This window comes from Culex quinquefasciatus, chromosome 3 (genome assembly GCF_015732765.1).
Source record: "Culex quinquefasciatus strain JHB chromosome 3, VPISU_Cqui_1.0_pri_paternal, whole genome shotgun sequence".
Taxonomy (NCBI): Eukaryota; Metazoa; Arthropoda; class Insecta; order Diptera; family Culicidae; genus Culex; species Culex quinquefasciatus.
The window spans coordinates 176,758,896-176,782,996 of NC_051863.1; the positions used below are offsets into that span (position 1 = coordinate 176,758,896).

At 37.0% G+C, this 24,101-nt stretch overlaps 1 protein-coding gene across 2 annotated transcripts in view; it reads right to left on the reverse strand.

Moving 5' to 3' along the window:
* The window catches only part of LOC6049011 (homeobox protein orthopedia), a 113,896-nt gene extending 98,439 nt beyond the window's left edge, over positions 1–15,457 (reverse strand). For both annotated transcript variants that reach the window (XM_038264672.1, XM_038264671.1), the window contains exon 1: positions 14,123–15,457. In XM_038264672.1, coding sequence (XP_038120600.1) covers positions 14,123–14,156 — 34 coding nt within the window. In that variant the 5' untranslated portion in view covers positions 14,157–15,457. The remainder of the gene's footprint in view (positions 1–14,122) is intronic.
* Positions 15,458–24,101: the final 8,644 nt, after the last annotated feature.

Here is a 24,101-nt window from a genome sequence, read left to right on the forward strand (position 1 = left end):
TGGCTCCTGGCTGAAGCCCGGTGGTGGCGGTCTCGGCTCCTGGCTGGAACCCGGCCGTGGATGATTCATCTCAGCTCTCTTCCTGGGATCCAACGGCAACGGTGCCAAGTTCGGGACCTGGCGTCGCGGTTGAAGAGGTGGAAAATTTTGCTCCACCAGGGCTGGAGGAGTTCTACGACGCTGAGGCTGATTCTTCGTCGATGCTTGCTGCCGAATTTTCACGAACTCAGCTCTCTTGGGGCACTTTCGGTCGGTTGACGAATGCTCACCGTTGCAGTTGAGGCACTTCACCAGCGAATCTTGGATGCACTGGGATGTGATGTGCGCATCGGTACCACATTTGGCGCAACGACGCTTTAGGTGGCAGTTCTTACCTCCGTGCCCGAAGCCCAGGCAGTTGAAGCATTGTGTGACGTCACGATGCACTGGTCGGTATCGCTCCCACGACACGATAATGTTGAAAACCGCTCGGATTGCCTTCAGCTCAGGAAGCGTCGTCGATCCCTTAGCCAAATGCAGCAGGTAGAGCTGGTCACGGTACTTGATGTCTTTGTTGCGTCGGCTCATTTTGTGCACGGCCAACACATCCAGTTTCAAAACTTTTAGCTCGGCAGCTAATTCCTCCACTGGCATGTCGTACAGACCTCTGACGACGATTTTGTACGGCTTATCCATGACGACATCATGGGTGAAGTACTCCGCCTCGTTTTCGGTCAAGTAATCCTTGACCAGTTGATAGTGCTGCCTGGATTGCACCAGCACCTTAAATCCGTCCTGACACAGACGAATGTTGCCTTGGACTTTCCCAGACTTGATGAGTTCAACCAGCCCCGCTCGAAAGTCGATCGTTGCTGCTGATTGCCGCACATAAAAAGGAGGCAGTTTCTCCTTTCGCTGTTTCACTTCATTCTCCTTTGCTTCCGCTACCTGGTCCTCGTCAGGCAGTCCAGCAAACTTGTTGTTCTTCAATAGCTGCTCCTCGTGCGACGAAGAGTTCTCCTCCTCCTCATCCATCGGTACAGTACCGTCGCTCTTTTTCGTCTTTTTGCTGTTCGATGTCACTTCCAAAAGCACCTTCCTTTTGGAAATTCCCGGTTTTTGGCCATCAGTTGAGGCCTCAACCTTCCTTTTGGAAATTCCCACTTTTTTGCCTGCTTGAGCCGCAGGTAGGGCAATATTGCCGGCGTTTTGCGCCGGGACGCGACGAGTCATGTTGATTCAGACAACCTTCACCAACGAATGCTCGGATAACAATGCAATTGGTTTGAAAATTATACGAGTTATCACAAAGTTAATGAAGAGCTATAAAATATTTTTCAGACAGATTTGTTTGAAATTTCCAGCTTTTCCAGACTTTCCAACAATATATCACAAATTTCCGACTTTTTCCGGATGTTTTTTTTTAGAATTTTGAGACTTTTACTGACTTCTATTAATTAATTTCATCTTAAAACGCGTTCTTGGAGCTATAATTGAACGTTACAGTGCAAGTTTTAACAATAGATTCCAAAATAATAATATTTTGACCTTTCAAGTATTAGCTGAAATTTTAGAATCTATAATTATTATTTCTGAAATACTGTAAAATTGGATCAACGGTTGTCATCTAGAAAAAAAACTCAATTTTAACAATTTTTATTCCTCATCTTAGCAAAAAATTGTCCGATTTTGAATGTTTAATAAAAAAATTATAGCATCAAAAATTCCAACAAATATTTTGAAGCAACAATATTATGCCTTTTTGTAATGTCTTTATTACAATTTTTATATAATATATTTTTCAACGGAATCGGAAAACTTTTGATCATTGAAAATTTTACCAATGAGATATTAAAAATAAATTACTGTTTGGGTAAGACTAAAAAAATAAATTTTCCAAAAATTTTCCTTAAACCAATTCTGTTTCCATTTCTTCTATCCACTGTATTACAGCAACCAGAAGAAAAGAGCCTATAGAGCAATTCCAGCTCAAATCAGGATTTTTTCTGGTTCTTTTGTACCCGACCCTCTCCGATTTCAAAGAAACTTTTTAGACATGTTATCCAAGGCCTACATAAGCCATTTTTATATATGTAGCCAATTGTACTGAACAATGACATTTAAGAAGGGCGTAAGTGTTTTAAGTATTTTTGTATTTCATAATTTAAAAACTACTGTGTCTCGAAGCCGTTGCATTGTATCAAAAAGTGCTCAAAGACAAACTTTAAGGAAATTGAACGAACTTTCTGAAAAAAATCACTGAAATAAAAATACACGCCACTTCTATGCGATTTTTAAGCTTAAAAGTTAAAAATCATGGTGATGTCACTATTGGTTTTTGAAAATTTTGACGTTTAGACAACTTTTCAAAAAATTGTTTCAGTAAATGATTTTTAGGATAGGAGAGAAATTTTTTGTCCAATTGCCTACAAGCTTGTCTTTGACTACTTTTTGATACAATGCAATGGTTTCTAGACACATTAATTTATAAATTATTAAACACTAGGATGTAACAAAAATGACTTTTTGGCGGGCATTCAGGGGTTTGTTCCGGTGGGCATACTGAGCCCAAATCCAAAATATGAGCTTGATTGGACGTAACAGGAGCTGGCGCTCCGCCCTTCAATTTTAAATGGGATTCAACCCGTAAAAAAGATTTCATCAAAAATGACAATTTTTGAGGCATTTTGGCCACTGAAGCGTTTACCAAAAACATAACTGGCGTGTAGGCCAGATCCTTGCGCATCTTTTGGTATATATAACATTGAAGTTTGGAGCACCCCGGAGCTCGGTACAGACCTTCAAAGTTTGGCATTTTTTCGAGAAATCGGCCCCGGCAAAAAAGATATGCGTCGCACCTCGCGACGCCCGAGACGCCATTTGATTTTGCCTGGGCCGATTTTTCGAAAAAATGCCAAACTTTGAAGGTCTGTACCGAGTCCCGGGGTGCTCCAAACTTCAGTGTTATATATACCAAAAGATGCGCAAGGATCTGGCCTACACGCCAGTGATGTTTTTGGTAAACGCTTCAGTGGCCAAAATGCCTCAAAAATTGTCATTTTTGAAAAAATCTTTTTTTACGGGTTGAATCCCATTTAAAATTGAAGGGCGGAGCGCCAGCTCCCGTTACGTCCAATCAAGTTCATATTTTGGATTTGGGCTCAGTATGCCCACCGGAACAAACCCCTGAATGCCCGCCAAAAAGTCATTTTTGTTACACTCTATTAAACACAAAAATATTTAAAATACTTTAACACGCCCTTCTCAAATGTAATTTTTAGGCACAGTTTTCTCTATATACACAAACATGGCTTATATTGGCCTAGGATAATATGTCTAAAAAGTTTTATTGAAATCGGAGAGGTTCGGGTACAAAAGAACCAGAAAACATCCTGATTTGAGCTGGAATTGCTCTATATGAAAAAGCAAAATGTTATCTTCAAGTAGTAAATAATTCATTTCAATAAGATTAAAGATATGATTTTTTTTAAACAGTCCAAAAACGAAAGTTATTTTTGAAGAAAATCGTTTAAAACTTCGATGTTTTCAAACTTCGTTCTGTGCATTGCATGTCCGTTATTCAAGTACTTGCCAATGTTTAAATTTGTGTCAAAACATCAGCAAACTATCGGAACCGGTTGCCTGTTGGCACAAAAACCTACGCGCGTAAGACCGGTAACCGCCAAATCAAGAAACGCGTACGGTGTAAACAACACCTTTACGAAAACAACAAAAATTAAACACATGGTTGTTGAGTGTTTTCCCAAAAATCTGTTTACAATTTGTACCCCGCACGCGATAGAAACTTGCCGCCAAACGTCGCAAATGCAAATGAGCGCAAACTTTGGGCAGCGAACGATTCAAGTGGCCATTAGCGATCGTTGGACTCGCGGCACAAAATACACACACACACAATTTACACAATTGGGGTTCACAACTGGTCACACAGCCACGGAACCAAGTGTTGAGCCATTAACATAAATCAAAACGCGAACTAAGCCCAACTGCAACGCGCGCGCGCGCCACTAAACTATTTCATAAAATGATCATAAATTGTAAAAGTTTTGCCCAACCTCTGCCATCCGCAGGTAGGTGGTGTGCGTTTAGTGGAATCGAAACCGCTTAACGTGTCATCCCCGCTCTCCCACACTCTCACACGTGGAATTTATTTCGAGCTTAAAGCTTTTGCAGACCTTCCCTGTCGCCGCCGCAGTGGGCTTAAATAGAAAATGTAATATAATAATTTGGTATAAATTAACAGCACATGCATAATGTGACGCTAACTAGTGATGTCTGTGTGTGTGTGTGTCCCTCTGGTGGGAGCAAAAAAAAAAGCTTGAAACTCACGAGACCTTTTACAAGCTGCCCCCAGGGGGGAGAGGGGGCTTAAATGGTCACGCGTAGACATCATCCGCCTCGACCGCGCCAGCCAGTGTAAATTTGCATTTATACACCATGGTAATTAATGACATTATAATTGAGCGATAACAATTGAAATTATGATAATTTAATTGGAGTGGTATAATTGAAACTGATCAGCAGACGGCGACGGTCGAAAGTGACGGCGGCAAGATTTGCTTGCGGCTAAATGGGCTTAGTTGAAGACGACCAACAATGAAACAAATCACTTTTTTTTTAATTTCAATCCATCGAAATCAAAAAGAAGCAGAATGTCTTTAAATTTTTTAAAGTTTAGTTTCAGTCATAGTTTTGAACAAAACATTTTTAATGAACATGTTTATTAGGGTGGTCCAAATCCGAACTTTCTCAGGGCTACCCCCTGAATTCAAAGATTGGCCCATCACTAGGTGACCATCCATAAACCACGTGGACATTTATTTGGGAATATGAAAAAAACTTTCTGACCACGGGAACCCTTCCATCTAAGTCCTTGAACTTTGTATGGAAAAAAAATGTCTAAATATATGCAGAAAAGCAACTGTTCCAGATTTTTAACCTGTGGAGGACACACTACACGGAGAAAAAAGAGTTACCAAAATTGTGAACAAGCGTTCATGAAAATGGGAACCACGAGCAAAGTGTTCAAATTTCATGGTACGATTTTAAAATCGTATCGGATTTGAACACTTTGTTTGAGGTTCACGATTTTGGGAACTCTTTTTTCTCCGTGTTGTCTTCCATTCTTTATCAACTCTCAGATGTAAGACCTAGCCGGGACCGTGGTGTAGGGGTAAGCGTGATTGCCTCTCACCCAGTCGGCCTGGGTTCGATCCCAGAAGGTCCCGGTGGCAAATTTTGAGACGAGATTTGTCTGATCACGCCTTCCGTCGGATGGGGAAGTAAATGTTGGCCCCGGTCTAACCTACAGGTTAGGTCGACAGCTCAGTCCAGGTGTAGGAGTCGTCTCCCTGGGTCCTGTCCTGGTGGAGTCGCTGGTAGGCAGTTGGACTCACAATCCAAAGGTCGTCAGTTTGTAAGACGTAAGAAGTAGTAGTAATAAGATGTCAGAAGAAGTCTTTTGTTGGGTTTTCTTTCTAGCAAATTAGAAAAGGGGAGAAGTGCACAAGGAGTCCAGCTAGGTGGATTGCTCCTTAGGGTCGGCATACGGTACTCCACGGGACATAACAATAACTTCTAATAAATAAAGAATAATTACACTTTAAAATACTTACACTGAATCACACACTTTACAGGGCAAAACAAGCAAAAGACCAGATATCATAAATAATTTAAGACGACACAGCATGATTGATCTTGACCTACATTTTTATTTTTATTTAGACGGTTTTCAATAATTTTAACAACTATACTTAAGGGGGAGGAAGGGGCCATAGTGGGGGGGGGGAAGATTTAAAGACGTTTTAGCTGTTACACGTGTATTTGTCTGTTTACTTGCATGCTTAGGTTAGGATCGTTGCTGCTCGTTGGTCGACTTGCTGCTGCTGTTGATCTGCTGCTGGTGGCTGGTTCCGGAACTTGGCGGGAACGTCGGCGCTGCCTCAAAGGCCGCCGGGGTTCGATGGCTTCGCCAAAAGGGCCACAAAGAAGGGGGTTTCTTCTTCGGCGTTTCGCGGGCCATATGGTGACGGATGGCCAAGTTCGCTGTCCGGGGAGTGGTACCGCGCGCACAAAAGAGTGGTCCATCCCGAGCGAGGCACACCACTGTTTTTTTTTGGGGGACTGGTCCACAGTATTTGACGAGTACCACAATGCACTCAGTACCGCGGTACTTCGTGCGACCAGTCCCGACCACTTTACACTTTTCACTGCAGTTTCTTTACACTACACTCGCTCGGGGGGTACGATTTTGACCGAGGGGACTTAACGCGGCTAGGGTTTTTAACTTGTCCGTGGTGTCCACTAACCGTTTGTAGTGTTGTCCTTCCTCAGTCCGTACTATTAACTTTAAGTGATTTTAATCTGTGGTACGTCACTGTTTATCACTGTTTGATGTGTGAATTTTAATTAGGTTTTCAAATTGCACACGCGAACTTAAAAACCGGGTCACATGTTGACGGGTGACACCGGCGCGATTGCCGATCTTCACTCCTCCGGACGATGGAAAAATAAGAGAGCGGGCCTTCGTTTGGGTCCGCTTTTATACCCCCAGAAAATCCATTCCCGCCAGCTCACTTCCGCTTGCGACGATGACAGTTGGTTGACAGTGACATCTGTCACTGTCAGCTGGAACAGACTTACATTTCATATGGGGTTGGTGTCTATGTATTTTTTTTGTGACTTTTCTCGACTTAATAGAGTCGCCTACTTTTAATTGATTTTAATTGTGCTTGTTTTCTATTTGTTTTTTTTTTAAATCATGCATGAATAGGTTTTAAGAAATAGGAAATAAATTAACAAAAAATCTCCTAGTTTGACACCAACCAAAGGCTAATAAATATAAAATAAATGCATGTGGTACACGATAAACATTAAGACATACATTTAAATATATTTAAACATTTACAGACAACAATTTAAAAATTTACAATCTTCCTTTAAGTCAAATCATGCTGGCCTTTGATTCAGTGTGTATTTTTTTATTGGAACTGTGAAAACACAGGTTACAATTTTCCCGGAGTCGGGTTAAAAAAATGACAAAGTTATTTTTTTTGTTATCCTGGGCACATACACATCCAGACATTCCTCGGATCCTTAGCTTCAGCCAAATCATTGATTTAGTTAAAGTGATTGGTACCATTGAAGGAAAGCTCTTCTCCACTAAATCATTGTGATTTTTCAGAATCAAGGACCACCACTCTTTAAAGAGTAAAGTAAACTCAGGGGCAATATTTTAATGATTTGATTATTTTTTAATTTGTTATTCTAGGCACATACACATCTAGACATTACTCGGGTCCTTAGCTTCCGCCAAATCATTGATTTAGTTAAAGTGATTGGTACCATTGAAGGAAAGCTCTTCTCCACTAAACCATTGTGATTTGTCAGAATTAAGGACCACCACTCATTAAAGAGTAAAGTAAAATTAAATAAATAAATATTGTTCACCAAATATATCACAGTTCAATTCATCACATATGGGAAAAGAATAAATAAACACAACAATTATCACAGAATATCAGATTGAATTGGTTGAATGACTAGAGAAGTTCGTTTCTGCCAATTCATAATGATCTCAATGAATTAATACACCATTACAAACACGAATATCAGCCAGCCGTAACGAATGCTAAGTGGAATCTTAAAGTAGCGAAAATCGCATTAAATTTATTGATGATTTCATATTAATCTACGGATAAGAGATCAAAATTGCAAATATGCTTCTCTGTATCCGGGACTACACTAAGAAAAAATAAATTAATCTGAAGAAAACGAAAAAACAAGAAACCAGAAAATTTGGTTCGTTTCTTGTTAATTGATTACGTCACAAAAATTTATTTGGACCAGAAAAATTATAAACTAAAATCCTTTACGTCGCAAGTGGAAACTTGGACCAGAATGGATCGCATTCATTCATCACACGATTCATTCAAAATTCTTTCAAAAACCCCCACATTCATTCTAAACTTTCATACAAGCTTGCATACAAGTTCGCATGCATACAATAATTAATTATTCTATGCTACGCAATGCTTCGTCAAGCTAATTGCTGAAAGGTTATTATGTTAGGGCCCTAAACTAGATTTCATCTACCATTGACATGATGCATCAGTCAAGGTGATGTGTTTAGGCATTAGTGCCTAAGTAAACTTAAATTAAACTTTTATTACTTCCTTCGTTTCTGAAGGAAAGAATAGAAAAAGTAATTAAAATTTACTAGACACTTTTTCACAGTGTTTTTGAACGACTCAGAAGTGGCTGCGTACTGAGCGTTAGCAGGTTACCGTGGGTTACGCTCGACGGCGTTTGTTCCACCCTGCGCTCTGTCAACCACAACTGTCACGGGAATGTCAGTCAAAAAATAAAAACATTCCACAAAGCTAGACGGCATGAACGGCGATTTGGTTTTTATTCGGTAAGTTATTTCTGTAATTTTATTCAATTCTAGTGATTCATTAATGTTCTTTTTCCTAATTTCAGATCTTTAGCAACTTCATTCATCGACCGGGTTCAGGAGAACCTTATCGGCGGAGTTTACTCGTGAGTTTTGATCAAAGTGATGACAGTGAAGAAATTGAAAAAAAATATGTTTATAAGTGATCAGTGTTTTTGATAATAGTGAAATAAATGAAAAATATAATGTTTTTTTGAAGGTTGTTTTAATTTCGATTTGGTGAGTTGAGATGAAAATTGGAGAAGTTTCAACGTAAACATTGTGCTTCCATTTTGATTGGGATTTCTGAAGCATTTCGCATTTGGTTTTGCGACCTATTGACATTTCTTATCGTTCGTATTCCTCATGCTGTTCTAAGTGATGATCGTAAATTATGTTGTTTCGCAATGATGTTATGTTTTCCTATTCATGAATAATTGGTTTGTGAGTGAACTTTAAGTTGAGAATTCATTCAAGAAATTCATCAAACTTTTTTGAAGCGTTTTAAATATCACAGATTCGATGAAAAATGAACAAATTGATTGAAATAGCATGCAAATAGAACGTTTAAAGAATAAATAAATAACGACAAAAAACAAAATAAATAAATAGATCACATTCACCAGTATTATCACAGTTCAGAATTCTTTGGTTATTTGGTGTGTTTCAGGAGCATCACTTTTGCAACTTTGGCTAATTTATGATTTCGCTCAACATAAGAAACTTTTGGTTGTATTTGTGCCTAAGCTCATGGAGTATTTTGCGATTATATTTTTCTTTTTCCAAAGTGATTAATTGCCTCGTAGGATAAACTGATGAAAACTAATTTTGTTTTTATTGAAATTAATGAAGTTAATTGAAATTCTCCGGGAGACCGTTTAAAAAAGGGGTTCATTTCTGGTCAGGAAATAAAGCACTTTTTTATTTTGCGTTGGGCGCCAATTGTAAGACATTTTTAGAAGACGTAAAGATGATATAAGAAGTAGTAAGAAGGAATCTTTTGTATTGGGTTTTCTTTCTAGCAAATTAGAAAAGGGGAGAAGTGCACAAGGAGTCCAGCTAGGTGGATTGCTCCTTAGGGTCGGCATACGGTACTCCACGGGACATAACAATAACTTCTAATAAATAAAGAATAATTACACTTTAAAATACTTACACTGAATCACACACTTTACGGGGCAAAACAAGCAAAAGACCAGATATCATAAATAATTTAAGACGACACAGCATGATTGATCTTGACCTACATTTTGATTTTTATTTAGACGGTTTTCAATAATTTTAACAACTATACTTAAGGGGGAGGGAAGGGGCCATAGTGGGGGGGGGGAAGATTTAAAGACGTTTTAGCTGTTACACGTGTATTTGTCTGTTTACTTGCATGCTTAGGTTAGGATCGTTGCTGCTCGTTGGTCGACTTGCTGCTGCTGTTGATCTGCTGCTGGTGGCTGGTTCCGGAACTTGGCGGGAACGTCGGCGCTGCCTCAAAGGCCGCCGGGGTTCGATGGCTTCGCCCAAAAGGGCCACAAAAGAAGGGGGTTTCTTCTTCGGCGTTTCGCGGGCCATATGGTGACGGATGGCCAAGTTCGCTGTCCGGGGAGTGGTACCGCGCGCACAAAAGAGTGGTCCATCCCGAGCGAGGCACACCACTGTTTTTTTGGGGGACTGGTCCACAGTATTTGACGAGTACCACAATGCACTCAGTACCGCGGTACTTCGTGCGACCAGTCCCGACCACTTTACACTTTTCACTGCAGTTTCTTTACACTACACTCGCTCGGGGGTACGATTTTGACCGAGGGGACTTAACGCGGCTAGGGTTTTTAACTTGTCCGTGGTGTCCACTAACCGTTTGTAGTGTTGTCCTTCCTCAGTCCGTACTATTAACTTTAAGTGATTTTAATCTGTGGTACGTCACTGTTTATCACTGTTTGATGTGTGAATTTTAATTAGGTTTTCAAATTGCACACGCGAACTTAAAAACGGGTCACATGTTGACGGGTGACACCGGCGCGATTGCCGATCTTCACTCCTCCGGACGATGGTAAAATAAGAGAGCGGGCCTTCGTTTGGGTCCGCTTTTATACCCCAGAAAATCCATTCCCGCCAGCTCACTTCCGCTTGCGACGATGACAGTTGGTTGACAGTGACATCTGTCACTGTCAGCTGGAACAGGCTGGAACTTACATTTCATATGGGGTTGGTGTCTATGTATTTTTTTTGTGACTTTTCTCGACTTAATAGAGTCGCCTACTTTTAATTGATTTTAATTGTGCTTGTTTTCTATTTGTTTTTTTTTTTTAAATCATGCATGAATAGGTTTTAAGAAATAGGAAATAAATTAACAAAAAATCTCCTAGTTTGACACCAACCAAAGGCTAATAAATATAAAATAAATGCATGTGGTACACGATAAACATTAAGACATACATTTAAATATATTTAAACATTTACAGACAACAATTTAAAAATTTACAAGCTTCCTTTAAGTCAAATCATGCTGGCCTTTGATTCAGTGTGTATTTTTTTATTGGAACTGTGAAAACACAGGTTACAAGTTCGAATCCCGGGGTGGATGGAAGCTTAGGTGTAAAAAGAGGTTTGCAATTGCCTCAACAATCAAGCCTTCGGACACCTAGTTTCGAGTAGGAATCCCGTAATCGGGAACGCCAAGGCAATGCTGTAGAGCGAATAATTTGATTTTTGATTTTTTAGATGTAAGACCTTTATTAAATTTAGAACAACTTTCTCGAAGACATATTTTTAGGATTTTTTTTTTGCTGAAAGCTTTTGAAAAAAAAAACCGTTTTTGCGCGACCATGGGAGGGGTTTCCTTGGTCAGAATGAGCACAAATTTGGAATTTAGCCTAGTGATGGGTCAATCCGGATTTGGACCACTCTAAGTTATCTAGATTTATTAAATTTTGCCTTTACCCTGCCGTGCAATTTCTTTGAAGCAAATTCAAAGAAAATTTTACAATTTTTCAAAAGAATACTTTCAGAGATTGTCAAGCTAAACCCGACAATTTTCGACTAGTCTTTTTTTTTTGTTTCTTGACGTTTTAGCTCGTTTCCTTACTCAGCCTCCAGTAATCAAAATTTGATTTTACGTAACTATTCCCATACATTCTGCAGATTTTCCGGAATCGGTTCCAGAGTGGCTAAAGTTGTCACACTTTGGCGTAAGAACCTTCCTTGGACTTATACGAACCCAACGCAACAAAGAGTACCTTGATCCGACGCTCCATATTGAACTGATTCTTGTTGGAACAAAACTGTCGAAATTTTTTATGTTATAAATTATTAAAAAATCCGTTTTCAAGGTACAGATTTTGATTTTTTGTACACACAGCTTTCAAAATTGTTTGCAGATTTTTAATGACGAATTTATGATGCAAAATGGCTTCTTTGGTCGTAGAAAATTTCCAACTTTCAACTTTCCTTTGATGATTTTGCGGAAAAACAGTCTCCCCTTCAAATAAATTTCAAATATTTCTAAGATTTTTTTGCTTTGTTTTTTTTGTCAAATCCAATATGGAATGTGAAAGTCATTATTTTACGAAAAAAAATTAACATCATTTAATCACATGAGGTAAATGTGCCAACCAACTGATTTTACATTGTCTAAGGTTTATTATTGTATGTTCAATCAAATAGGGCTTATCACAAATTTTGAGTTCAGGGATTACAGTTCAGAAAAGACGTAAAACTTTATTAAATATTCATAAATACATGTGCCATTTTGAAAATTTAGCTTGAAATTTCATATTTTTTGTCACCTTTACCCCTCGACTTGAATAAAATCTGGGTTTTTTTTTAAAAAAAAGGTACAATAAACCAAATTTTCAGTTTTTGCTTTTTGGGTGTTTTTAATAACCCTGACTCAAGGCGGTTTCAAAAACACCCAAAAAGCAAAAACTAGAAATTTGGTTCATTGGACCTTTTAAAAAAAAAACTCCAGAAATGTAGTTTTCCTATATTAAAAGTTTTCAAAAGTATTGACTCATTTCAAAAATCTCCTCGATGCCATTGTGATTGTGTAAAAGAATGTTTTTGTGTAAACAACAAAAAAACGGGAAATGGACGCTCTAAAAATATCAAGTGCTTTATATTTTAATTCATAGTTCTCTGCTGAAGGATTTGATTTCATTTTATTATGAAAAAATATCATTTTATAGAAAGATAAACTATGTTCAAATGTCTGAAAACAACAATTATATGTATCAAATGACCATATTGAAAAAAATATTTTAAGAACTGGATTAGGCACAATATAAGTTTCAAGTGAAACTATAATTTCGGTAATCTAAAGCAATCCTCATGAAAATCCAGGGACAGGTCAGTGAAACAGATAATAAACCTGTAATGATTTATTTAACAGTGCTAATTCAGTAGCTCTGCAAAATTAAATTTGATTTTGAATTGGACCTAGTCATTTCATAACAGTTTATTAAAAACCCAAAATTAGTTTATTTTATCTTACAATTTTTAGTCATCCAATTTTAAACCTATCGGACATTAAAATAACAAAACTACATAAAGACAATATAATTAATATAAAGTTAAAATAATTTTTGTCAAGATTATCATCACACCTGTTGAATTTTCAATGTTTTTTTAATCTTTAAAACCTTAATAAATATCAACTAAAATTTTAAAATGTATACCTTCAATCGAAAAATCCAAATTTTAGCGATAAAAAAAGGAAAAATTGCACAATATTTACAAGCCATAAAATCTTAGGAAACCCTTATTTAACAACCCTCACATATAAGAATATAAGGAGGTGCCAAGAACGCTCTTGGAATCATTTGCGAATTTTACCAAAACAACCTGTCCTATTCCAGCGTTTCACTATTCTCCATACTCCTAGGCCATTACTAGAACTGGCCTCGTCACTCACATTGTCAGTTTCACTTCATATCCGAAGAAAAACGGATAAAAAAATCAAATTTCCCCCACTATCCATAATACCCCAAAATCTCCCAATGGTGAATTGCTTATTCAAATGAATGCCTGTCAAAAAAATTTAATTTAGTTTTATTATACAATTTGGTTTTTATCAGCAGGTTGTATCTAGCCTGTCACGACCCTTGGAAATTGTAGAATCATATAAAAGCATTATGTTCAAATTATTTTCTATAAAAGTCCGGTTTCTCTTTCTCAAATTGTATTTGACAACTTTTTTGAAATTTAAAAAAGTTGTTCAAAATGCTAACTAGTTCGGGTTAATCTCAGGGATTTGGTCCTAGTTTTGGCCAAAAGCGTAAGGAATGGAAACAAAAAGCATCCAATAATGCAATCCAATTAAATATTTTGTGTTGTTGAAAGTTTGTGTCAAAGTTGTATTTTTTTTTCTATCCCTCAAGAGCAAAAAACATACTCTTTTCCTTGTGATTTATTCAATTTTCCTATCATTTGTTAATGTCTTCTGTAAGAATATTTACTCAAATTTTCCCCGCAAATTTGCATTATATCTTTCAGATAATTTTGAATCAGTTATATTTACTGCATAATGTTTGATTGTTGATTTGCTTAACATCAAATTATCTTCACATTTTGATTATAATTAATTATGAGTTTAATTTTTTTTACGGATATTCAATACTGTACCAACTTCAAAGTATTCAATCAAAGTATAGAAAATTATTTTAATAAAGTAATATAAAAACATCAATATATCGAACTTACCTCCCAGCCCGGCGGCGCTCAGATTGTTCAGCATGTTTGCTGAAAAGTTTCTAATGGACAATGCCGACAGCTTGAAGTTTTGCGTCACGGTGTTCAAGATAATGGGACGTTCCTTCTTCGATCACAAATCAAAGAAACTTCCGATTTACAATCACATTCACTGCACAAACACACAATTCAGTACCGGTTGTTCATCATTTTGTCGAAGTTTGGTCTGCTAACCGACGCCACAGGATATTTTAGCTCTGCTAATTTTAGCCCAACTCGTTTATCCATTTCCATTTAATTATGCATCGCACAGACACCACGTTTTCGTTTTCACTTCCGGTTGTAGCGCCAACACCAGCAAGGTTAATCACTTGCGAAATTAGTTGCACACACGTGGCCACGTTCACGTGTTCACGAAAGATCCGGAATTCCCGACGCAACAGCAGCAAAAAAAAGTGCCTCAAAGACACTGGCAGAGACACACTTCTCACGCTTATTAATTAGGGGCCTGTATTAATTAAATGAGTAACTAACAAATTTAATTCATTACAGCCCCGTGGCGAGAGACGGAGGACACTCCGACGAAGAAGTGGCACGCGCGACGGAGAACGGTCCCGACGGTTCCAGCGACCAGCACGTTGTGAACTCCTGGCTGTCTGGTCTGTTTTCAGGTCTGATGGGATTTGGCCGTCCGGACGACTTCGAGGATTCAACAGGAGCAGCAGGAAGTGGTGACACGGGGGATGACCCCCGGAAGAACCTGTGGCAGGTCACTAAGACACGAACGGACACACACGGACGCGCACGCTCCTAACCCTGGCTGGCCAAGACCACTGCTGGATTGGTACTGATCCCAGGCGGCGCAGCATCCACGACCTGGCAGCACTTCCGTCCTTGTCTGGCCTCTGGTGTCGTGAGGGGAAACCGGTTCCAGTGGATGACACCACCACAGCAGGCGACGACGACGACGACGTATCAGAACACGGGGATCAATGCGCCAGATAACAACACATCGCTACGGCTGATCCAGCCAGCATCCACCAACACAAAGCACGCAACAACAAAGCAACCCGTTTCACTCACACCCCGTGGGCTCATCACTTATTCATGCGACCCGTTCCAGTGGCAAATCTCGTGGTCTCGCTCGCACCAATACAGCTGCATCGCAAGTAGGCGTGACTTCCAAACCATTCACCACCACCACCTGACGGAAACACACGTGACTTTAATCAACGCGCGCGATGTAAACACCGCAGCTGTCAAACTGATAACCTTATAACTGAGTGCGTGACACCTGTTTGCGCGAAACAAAAGCTAAACACCGTGAAGAAGCCGTGCCAGCTTTGACAGTTGACAGCGAACTGAAGCGTTTCGCCGCCGGTGTGGTACCCGTGTGACCATGGCGATGGGCGTGGCCTGCTGCGAACGCTATACGGCACAGGGAAGGAATGCATTCCTTTCCAGGGCTTGCGCAGAACGCGGGAAAAGTCTTGGAATGCAGTTTCGGGTTGGAGTCGATTTTTTTTTGTTTTGGAGAAAAATCGCTCCTGTTGAGTGGAAAGGTAATTTTTCTTTGCCTCGCTTGGGGCTAACAGATGGACGAATGTTGAGGTTTTCTGAATGTTGGAGGATAAAAAAGTTCAGAAACGAGAAAAATTGGCACTTTCCGGGTGGTTTTGAGCAGCTTGATAACAACAATTTACTTTAAAAAAAATAGTACTATAGAAAGAGATTTGATTTAATATCAAATCGTTTTAACCCTATCAACTAAGTCAAACTTAAAGAAGTATCAACCAAAACGCAATTTTTCCACCTTTTAGGTGAATTTATCCCATCTTTTCTCTTTCTCTCACACACTCAATGCTGGAAAAGCGTCGAGCCATTCGTCTCTTCACTCTTCTCCTCTTCTGATTCTGACAACCCCCAGCAGAGCGCGATGGTGAGTGATGATGCAAAATGACCCTGTGCTCCGTGTTGACATTTCGCTTTTCCAAGCGGAGCGACCTAGGTTCGATCCTCAGCTTGGTTAACCTTGATGAAGATGCGTTAGGATAACTTTTCGCGCTCTTGAATCTTCATGAGAAAAAAAAAATCAAATTATTCGCTCTACAGCTTTGCCTTGACGTTCTCGATTGCGAGATTCCTACTCGAAACTAGGTGTCCGAAGGCTTGATTGTTGAGGCAATTGCAAACCTCTTTTTACACCTTAGCTTCCATCCACCCCGGGATTCGAACTGACGACCTTTGGATTGTGAGTCCAACTGCCTACCAGCGAATCCACCGAGGCAGGACCCAGGGAGACGACTCCTACACCTGGACTGAGCTAACGACCTAACACCTCTAGGTTAGACCGGGGCCAACATTTACTTCCCCATCCGACGGAAGGCGTGATCAGACAAATCTCGTCTCAAAATTTGCCACCGGGACCTTCTGGGATCGAACCCAGGCCGACTGGGTGAGAGGCAACCACGCTTACCCCTACACCACGGTCCCGGTCTTCATGAGAACAATCTTTAAATAAAAAACTGAATGTTTTGTGCAAATATTCACCTTGAGCTTTCAGTTGATTCTTAATCAAATTAAGTCGATTTTAAGGGTATTTTGACAAAATCGAGTTCACGATTTTTTGCGAAAAATACTTGCAATCTCCTAAACATATTGTACGAAAATAAAAAAAAAACTCTATTTTCAAATAAAAGTTATTTTATAGTTTGACATGCAAACATTATTTTTTTTCGAAAAAAAATCAAGTGATTCGTGCTAACTACGTATCATGAAAAACAATTTCAACATAGGAAAACCACAATTAAGGCTGATACAAATTTTATTTAAAATATTTGTTCCTCGGCACTAGTTGTGTGGTTGTATTCTCACAGTTTACAATCGAATTTACACGTTTTTAAATGAAAAAGTCAATTTTAGTACTTTTTTTACCCCTAACTTTGTAGGACAGTTTTGAAGGACATAAACTTGAATTTAAGTTTGAAGTGGTCTAAATAATAATATTTCAAAATAACTGTTTCTGCATTATTTATTGTTCAATGATCATTTGGATTTTTTTTAATTTCCGGTAACTCAACAATCTAAAAAATCGTTTTGAATGCCAAAAAAAAACAAATTGTTTACGTAATGATGAGAAAATGATTTTCAGGATCATACGAATATTATAGGCTAATTCAAAAAAAAATGATTTTGAGTCAAAATGCCCCATCAATAAAAAAATGTTTGTTGTTCGTTATGATTAAATTATTTACTAGCCCCTTTGTACAAGTGTTTCCTTCAGGGATCTGACACGCATGCAGTTTTCTGAAGTCCCCACCAGAGGCGCTGTCAATATTGTTTACGTATGATTTTTGAAAAGGTCGTCTGAAATAAATACATATTTTTTTCCTCAAATTATGTTTTGTTGATTTCTACCTCAGTTTTTACTTTTTACAAGCATTACGTTATTTTTTACATTGAACATTTATTAGATCAATAAAACAAAGTTCTACTTGGCCATTTAAGAAAAACAACACAACACACTGAACTGAACTAAAAATTGTATAGCTTCAGTTTCCTTGAAACAAAATAAAATTTATTTGATATTTAATTTCCGTTGTATTAAAATGAATTACGCTTTCAGAATACTGTCGAAAATGCTTTAAACTAGCTGTAACTGAACACCAAAGTGCTGATATGCCAACAATAGGTTCTCGATGCAATTATATGCTGTTCCCCTAGTTCAAATTTGAGATTAAACATACATCTTTCTAAAGTAAACATAGGGGAGTGTGGGGTAATTTGGACACCCTAAGGAAATTGCTCTGCCATGGGCTGTATGGATATTTTAAAGGAATGTGAATGAAACCAGAGGATAACAGAGATCATATTCGATGGAAAAATTTCATTCATTTCGATAAATTTTGATGAAAAACTCATTTTTATCGCAAAAATTAAAAGGTGTCCAAATTACCCCCACATTTTTGTGTGGGGGTAATATGAACACCCCTATGGGGTAATTTGGACATGTCTTGTGGGGTAATTTGGACATGTCTTGTGGGGTAATTTGGACATGCCTTGTGGGGTAATATGGACACCTTTTGTGGGGTAATTTGGACACATGTGGATGAATAAGTTTAACATTTGATGTTTTGAGCATGATTTTTAACCTTCAACCTGGTTTTGTGATTGCTCTATGTTTTTAAGTTTTTTTTTTTTGCTCACAATATTTTATCAATGTTTTGAATCATGATTTTGTGATAGAACTATAATTCAAAAGGAAGAAAACAAATAGTTCAGTGTAGTTACATAATTAAATCATTTATCAATTTTGATTAGAACATTGATTCTGGATTAGGCACAAGTTTAGCTTTTAGTGATTAAGGTATCGTTTAGATTTATCTAAATCAATCTTTATATAGAACTTATTAACCTGAAACCATTATTTTTTTTAGTTTTACATTCCGTAGCCCTTCAAATTTAAATATTATTGAAAACCAGCGTAGAAATTAGAATTTTCAAAGAAATTAATTAAAAACATTAGAGTCTAGTTGAACGCCCAATGTGCATTAATCAGATTTTCATCCATTCAAATATTGAAATTTTTTTATCTAAATTAAAAAATAGGGGTTTTTTGAAAGATCTTATTGCTCACATTCCGATCTGACATTTTAAATCCCTCTAAATTTATCTAAATCCATTTAAAAACTCAACCAACCATGAAAGATACTTTTGTTTGCCTGACAGGTAGACTTTCAGGTATGTCCAAATTACCCCACAAGCTATGTCCAAATTACCCCCATAGCATGTTTTATCAAAAATGGCATTTTTTGATGATAAAAATGGATAAAATGCACAATATTTATACGTACATACCTCAGGAATCGTTAAAACAACCCTCTTAAACAAAAATTGTCCACTTTTTTGCAATATAATTCCTGCAAAACCTTATTTCCCAACCCTCAAAAATTAGAACTTAAGGCAGTGCCAACCGGCCTTTGGAAACTTTTATATATTATACCAAAACTACATAACCTATTCCAACTTTTTTAGTTTGTCCATACTCCTAGGCCATTACTAGTACTAGCCTTATCACTTAAATTGCCGTTTTCGCTTTATATCCGAAGAAAAGGTGATTTTTAAAGGGGTGTCCAAATTACCCCCACTGTCCATATTACCCCAAACTCCCCTACATCTTTCTAAAGTAAATTACATAAAAGTGATTTATGAAATTTATTTTGGGGTTTTTTGTTTCGGCTGATCAGTCAATTAATATGCGGTTGGTCCGTTTTATACCAATGCCAACGTTTCGATGCTATTGGGGGGCATCTTCATCAGGGTCGAGCCCTAGCCCTGATGAAGATGCCCCCCAATAGCATCGAAACGTTGGCATTGGTATAAAACGGACCAACCGCATATTAATTGACTGATCAGCCGAAACAAAAAACCCCAAAATTCATACAAACAGTCGTTTTCCCCACCCAATATGTAATTTATGCCCGATGCGCATACGACCTTTTCAAATGCCACGCGCTAAAAACTTGGTTCGATCTTGGTTCGATTTTGACTTCACTCGCTTTGTATGTGGATGACAGTCGTGTCGTAACCGTGGTTTTCTTAAGTGAAATTTTTGTCATTTTCAAAGTAACTCGGAGAGTTACTAATAATTGTAAGTATTGTTAATAGGGCGTCCAATTTTCCCGGGTTTTGAATTTCCCGGAATCCCGGGATATTTTTGAAGCAGTCATTCAATTTATATTTTCATTTTCTTTGTCATGTTTTTCAAGCTTAAAATCATAAAATTAGCTCAATAATATTGATTGCCGATAATCTAGACTTCAATCTTAAGAAGGACTACAGCATTTCTTTTTTTAAAGAGGTTTAAATTTGTTTGTTTTGTTTGTTTGTTAAGCTAGAAATTTTAAATCAACAATAATTTTTAAAACAGTTTAATCCAAATTCAACTTATTTCTTTTTGGAAAATTTCTTTTATTTTTTATATGCCATTAATAAAAAAGCTTAGTAAATTTCTTTGAGCTGTCTAAAAAAAGAAGAAGTGAAAATAATCAAAACGATACAAGCCAATGTAAATTTATATGTTCAGAATATCAGAATATTTTACCAATCATCTTTTAGTCAAAATCGCCAACTGGGGAAAATCGGGACTGAAGTCTGAATAGGTAGAGGAGATTTTAAAGGAAAAAATGGAAAGAGGTGTACTAATTGCTTATTCTGTTCTTGTTTTTAAACCGAAATAAATGAAAATAACGTTGTGCAAAAAAAATACTCGAACAGATGTTGTGATTCGTTACTTTTGGCCTGATTTGCTCCTGATGTCGGTGTATGATGAACAAAAAATAAATACGATATTTTTTCAAGTTTTAAATCAAAAATATGCGTAAATATAATAACAAGGCTAAAAAATAATTTAAATATTTAAAATGCTAGGCGATTTTTGGATTTGTAAACTACAATTTTAAAAATTTCACCTTTTAAGCTAAATTTACGTCGATATATGCCGAATAAAAATTTTTATGCTTTTAAATTCTTATCGATTTCTTAGTATTCAAGTGTTCCTATATTTTCGTAACCAAATCTGTGTTCCTATTATTTTCGTGTTCCTATATTTTCGTAACCAAATCTGAATTTCCAGGCCAATTTTTTTTTAATTGTTGTTTCTTAATCACTTGTGTGCAGTTACTGAATTAAGTTGAGATGATGAATACAAGCAAGCTTAGTGCAAGAGAGCACACCGGCATTGATTTGCAACGAAATATAGTTAAAACCAGCGATGAGCATTTAGAAAAGTTTAAAAACTATTCAATATACCTATGGAGAAAATATTTCTAAACTATTTCAGACCATTTCCATCTGATAAAAGCTTCAATTTATGGAAAGAGATATGCTAACATGACCTTGCGGATAAATTAGAATTAGAAACAATAAAAAGTAGATCTCAAACCTACACTTGCAATATAAATATATATCAAAATCTGCAACAGTGAATTTGCTGCAGAAAATGTTACATTTTGTAATAAGTGGATGTTGTCGCTATTTTCAGACCACGTTTTCCACTTTTTCTCATCAAAACCAACTACTTTATCGACTTCATTTTGCTGGCCGAGTTAGGACGCCGTCTATTTTTAGACGATGACTCAGCACTTTTCCACTCCTGTAATTCAAAAAACCAGATGGCAGCACAATGTAACGCCACGTCCCTATGCATCACAATCAAGCGACCGTCAGATGGGTGTATAATTGATGGCCGAAAGTAGATTATTGTGGGTTTTAGGTTAACTAAGTTGAACTCATAACAAATTCTTTATTTATTACTTTTTCCAGCAAATTAAGATTTCAGATATCAATCTATTGGAAGTATTTTTAAGGTAGAACGATTTCAAAACATGACTTCAAAGCAGGACAAACAAACCTTAAAAAATGTTCAAACTCCACTTTCTCAAAAAAAACGATAAAAGAAACCCTCCAGCTACCTGCTGAAATGTCGAAGGACCGTCTTCAGACCAAAAGTCCAACCGACTCTACACCTTCAAATACAGCAGCCATATGCTACTTCTCACACGTCGTGAGTGATTGGTTCGGCAAATATGAAAGGAAACTGGCCAGTAATTTAAAAATAACAACAAACACCCTGAAACTCGCTCGGAAACATCGGATCGCCTCATGATGGTCGTCGGGGAAGCCGTGCGGGCATGATGGCCGATATTAATTGTGCCATCTTTGCACTGCTGAGCGGTTTTTATTTTTCAACAATTTTTGTGTAATGATGAATGGCAACAAGTGGAGCGCTCGTGCTCGAGAGGCGGTAAAATGGCGATTGATGGCCGAGTGACTGCGGCCGAGATAATTGTGCGAATGATATACCTAATTGATAGAGCTTTCAGGTCGGTGTCAAAAAATTAATAAACTAAATTGAAGGTTCAACAGGAGCTGATTTTGGCGGTGGATTCCACGGTTTACGGTGGAAAATTGCCAATGAGATGAGAAAAAGATTCAAATAATTTAAAAAATATAAAAATACGCTTTCAAACTCAAACAAAAATCAACAAACAACAAACAACAAACAACAAACAACAAACAACAAACAACAAACAACAAACAACAAACAACAAACAACAAACAACAAACAACAAACAACAAACAACAAACAACAAACAACAAACAACAAACAACAAACAACAAACAACAAACAACAAACAACAAACAACAAACAACAAACAACAAACAACAAACAACAAACAACAAACAACAAACAACAAACAACAAACAACAAACAACAAACAACAAACAACAAACAACAAACAACAAACAACAAACAACAAACAACAAACAACAAACAACAAACAACAAACAACAAACAACAAACAACAAACAACAAACAACAAACAACAAACAACAAACAACAAACAACAAACAACAAACAACAAACAACAAACAACAAACAACAAACAACAAACAACAAACAACAAACAACAAACAACAAACAACAAACAACAAACAACAAACAACAAACAACAAACAACAAACAACAAACAACAAACAACAAACAACAAACAACAAACAACAAACAACAAACAACAAACAACAAACAACAAACAACAAACAACAAACAACAAACAACAAACAACAAACAACAAACAACAAACAACAAACAACAAACAACAAACAACAAACAACAAACAACAAACAACAAACAACAAACAACAAACAACAAACAACAAACAACAAACAACAAACAACAAACAACAAACAACAAACAACAAACAACAAACAACAAACAACAAACAACAAACAACAAACAACAAACAACAAACAACAAACAACAAACAACAAACAACAAACAACAAACAACAAACAACAAACAACAAACAACAAACAACAAACAACAAACAACAAACAACAAACAACAAACAACAAACAACAAACAACAAACAACAAACAACAAACAACAAACAACAAACAACAAACAACAAACAACAAACAACAAACAACAAACAACAAACAACAAACAACAAACAACAAACAACAAACAACAAACAACAAACAACAAACAACAAACAACAAACAACAAACAACAAACAACAAACAACAAACAACAAACAACAAACAACAAACAACAAACAACAAACAACAAACAACAAACAACAAACAACAAACAACAAACAACAAACAACAAACAACAAACAACAAACAACAAACAACAAACAACAAACAACAAAAATGACAAAAATGACAAAAATTACAAAAATTACAAAAATGACAAAAATGACAAAAATGACAAAAATGACAAAAATGACAAAAATGACAAAAATGACAAAAATGACAAAAATGACAAAAATGACAAAAATGACAAAAATGACAAAAATTACAAAAATTACAAAAATTACAAAAATTACAAACATTACAAACATTACAAAAATTACAAAAATTACAAAAATGACAAAAATGACAAAAATGACACAATTGAAAAAAATGACAAAAATGACAAAAATGACAAAAATGACAAAAATGACAAAAATGACAAAAATGACAAAAATGACAAAAATGACAAAAATGACAAAAATGACAAAAATGACAAAATGATTTGAGGGCAGGTAGTTTCCATTTTTTGAACATAATTGCCATCAATTTGGCTTATGAATTTTCTCCAAAGATTTTAAATTTTCTTTCAAACATTGAGCCAAGTCGAATCCAGAATCAGTAAAGAAGTCAATTCGTTTGTATCACTCGCTCCTCCGCGATAGCTATCATTCGTCAGCAACTCGCGAAATTCCAATTAACACCAATTATCGCCATTAAAATAATATTGAAAATTTTCCATCGAAATCGTTTTGTCAACTTTTGGCTCTCCTAGGAGCAGCGTTGATGGCGATGTCTCCACGGATGACTTGTCACGGCTGGTGGTGATGTTTTCAAAAGTTGGTCCAAATCGAGTGGTGGCCCACCGTGTAGACCTGAGCAAATCCGTCATGCCCGATGGGGCGCATAATTT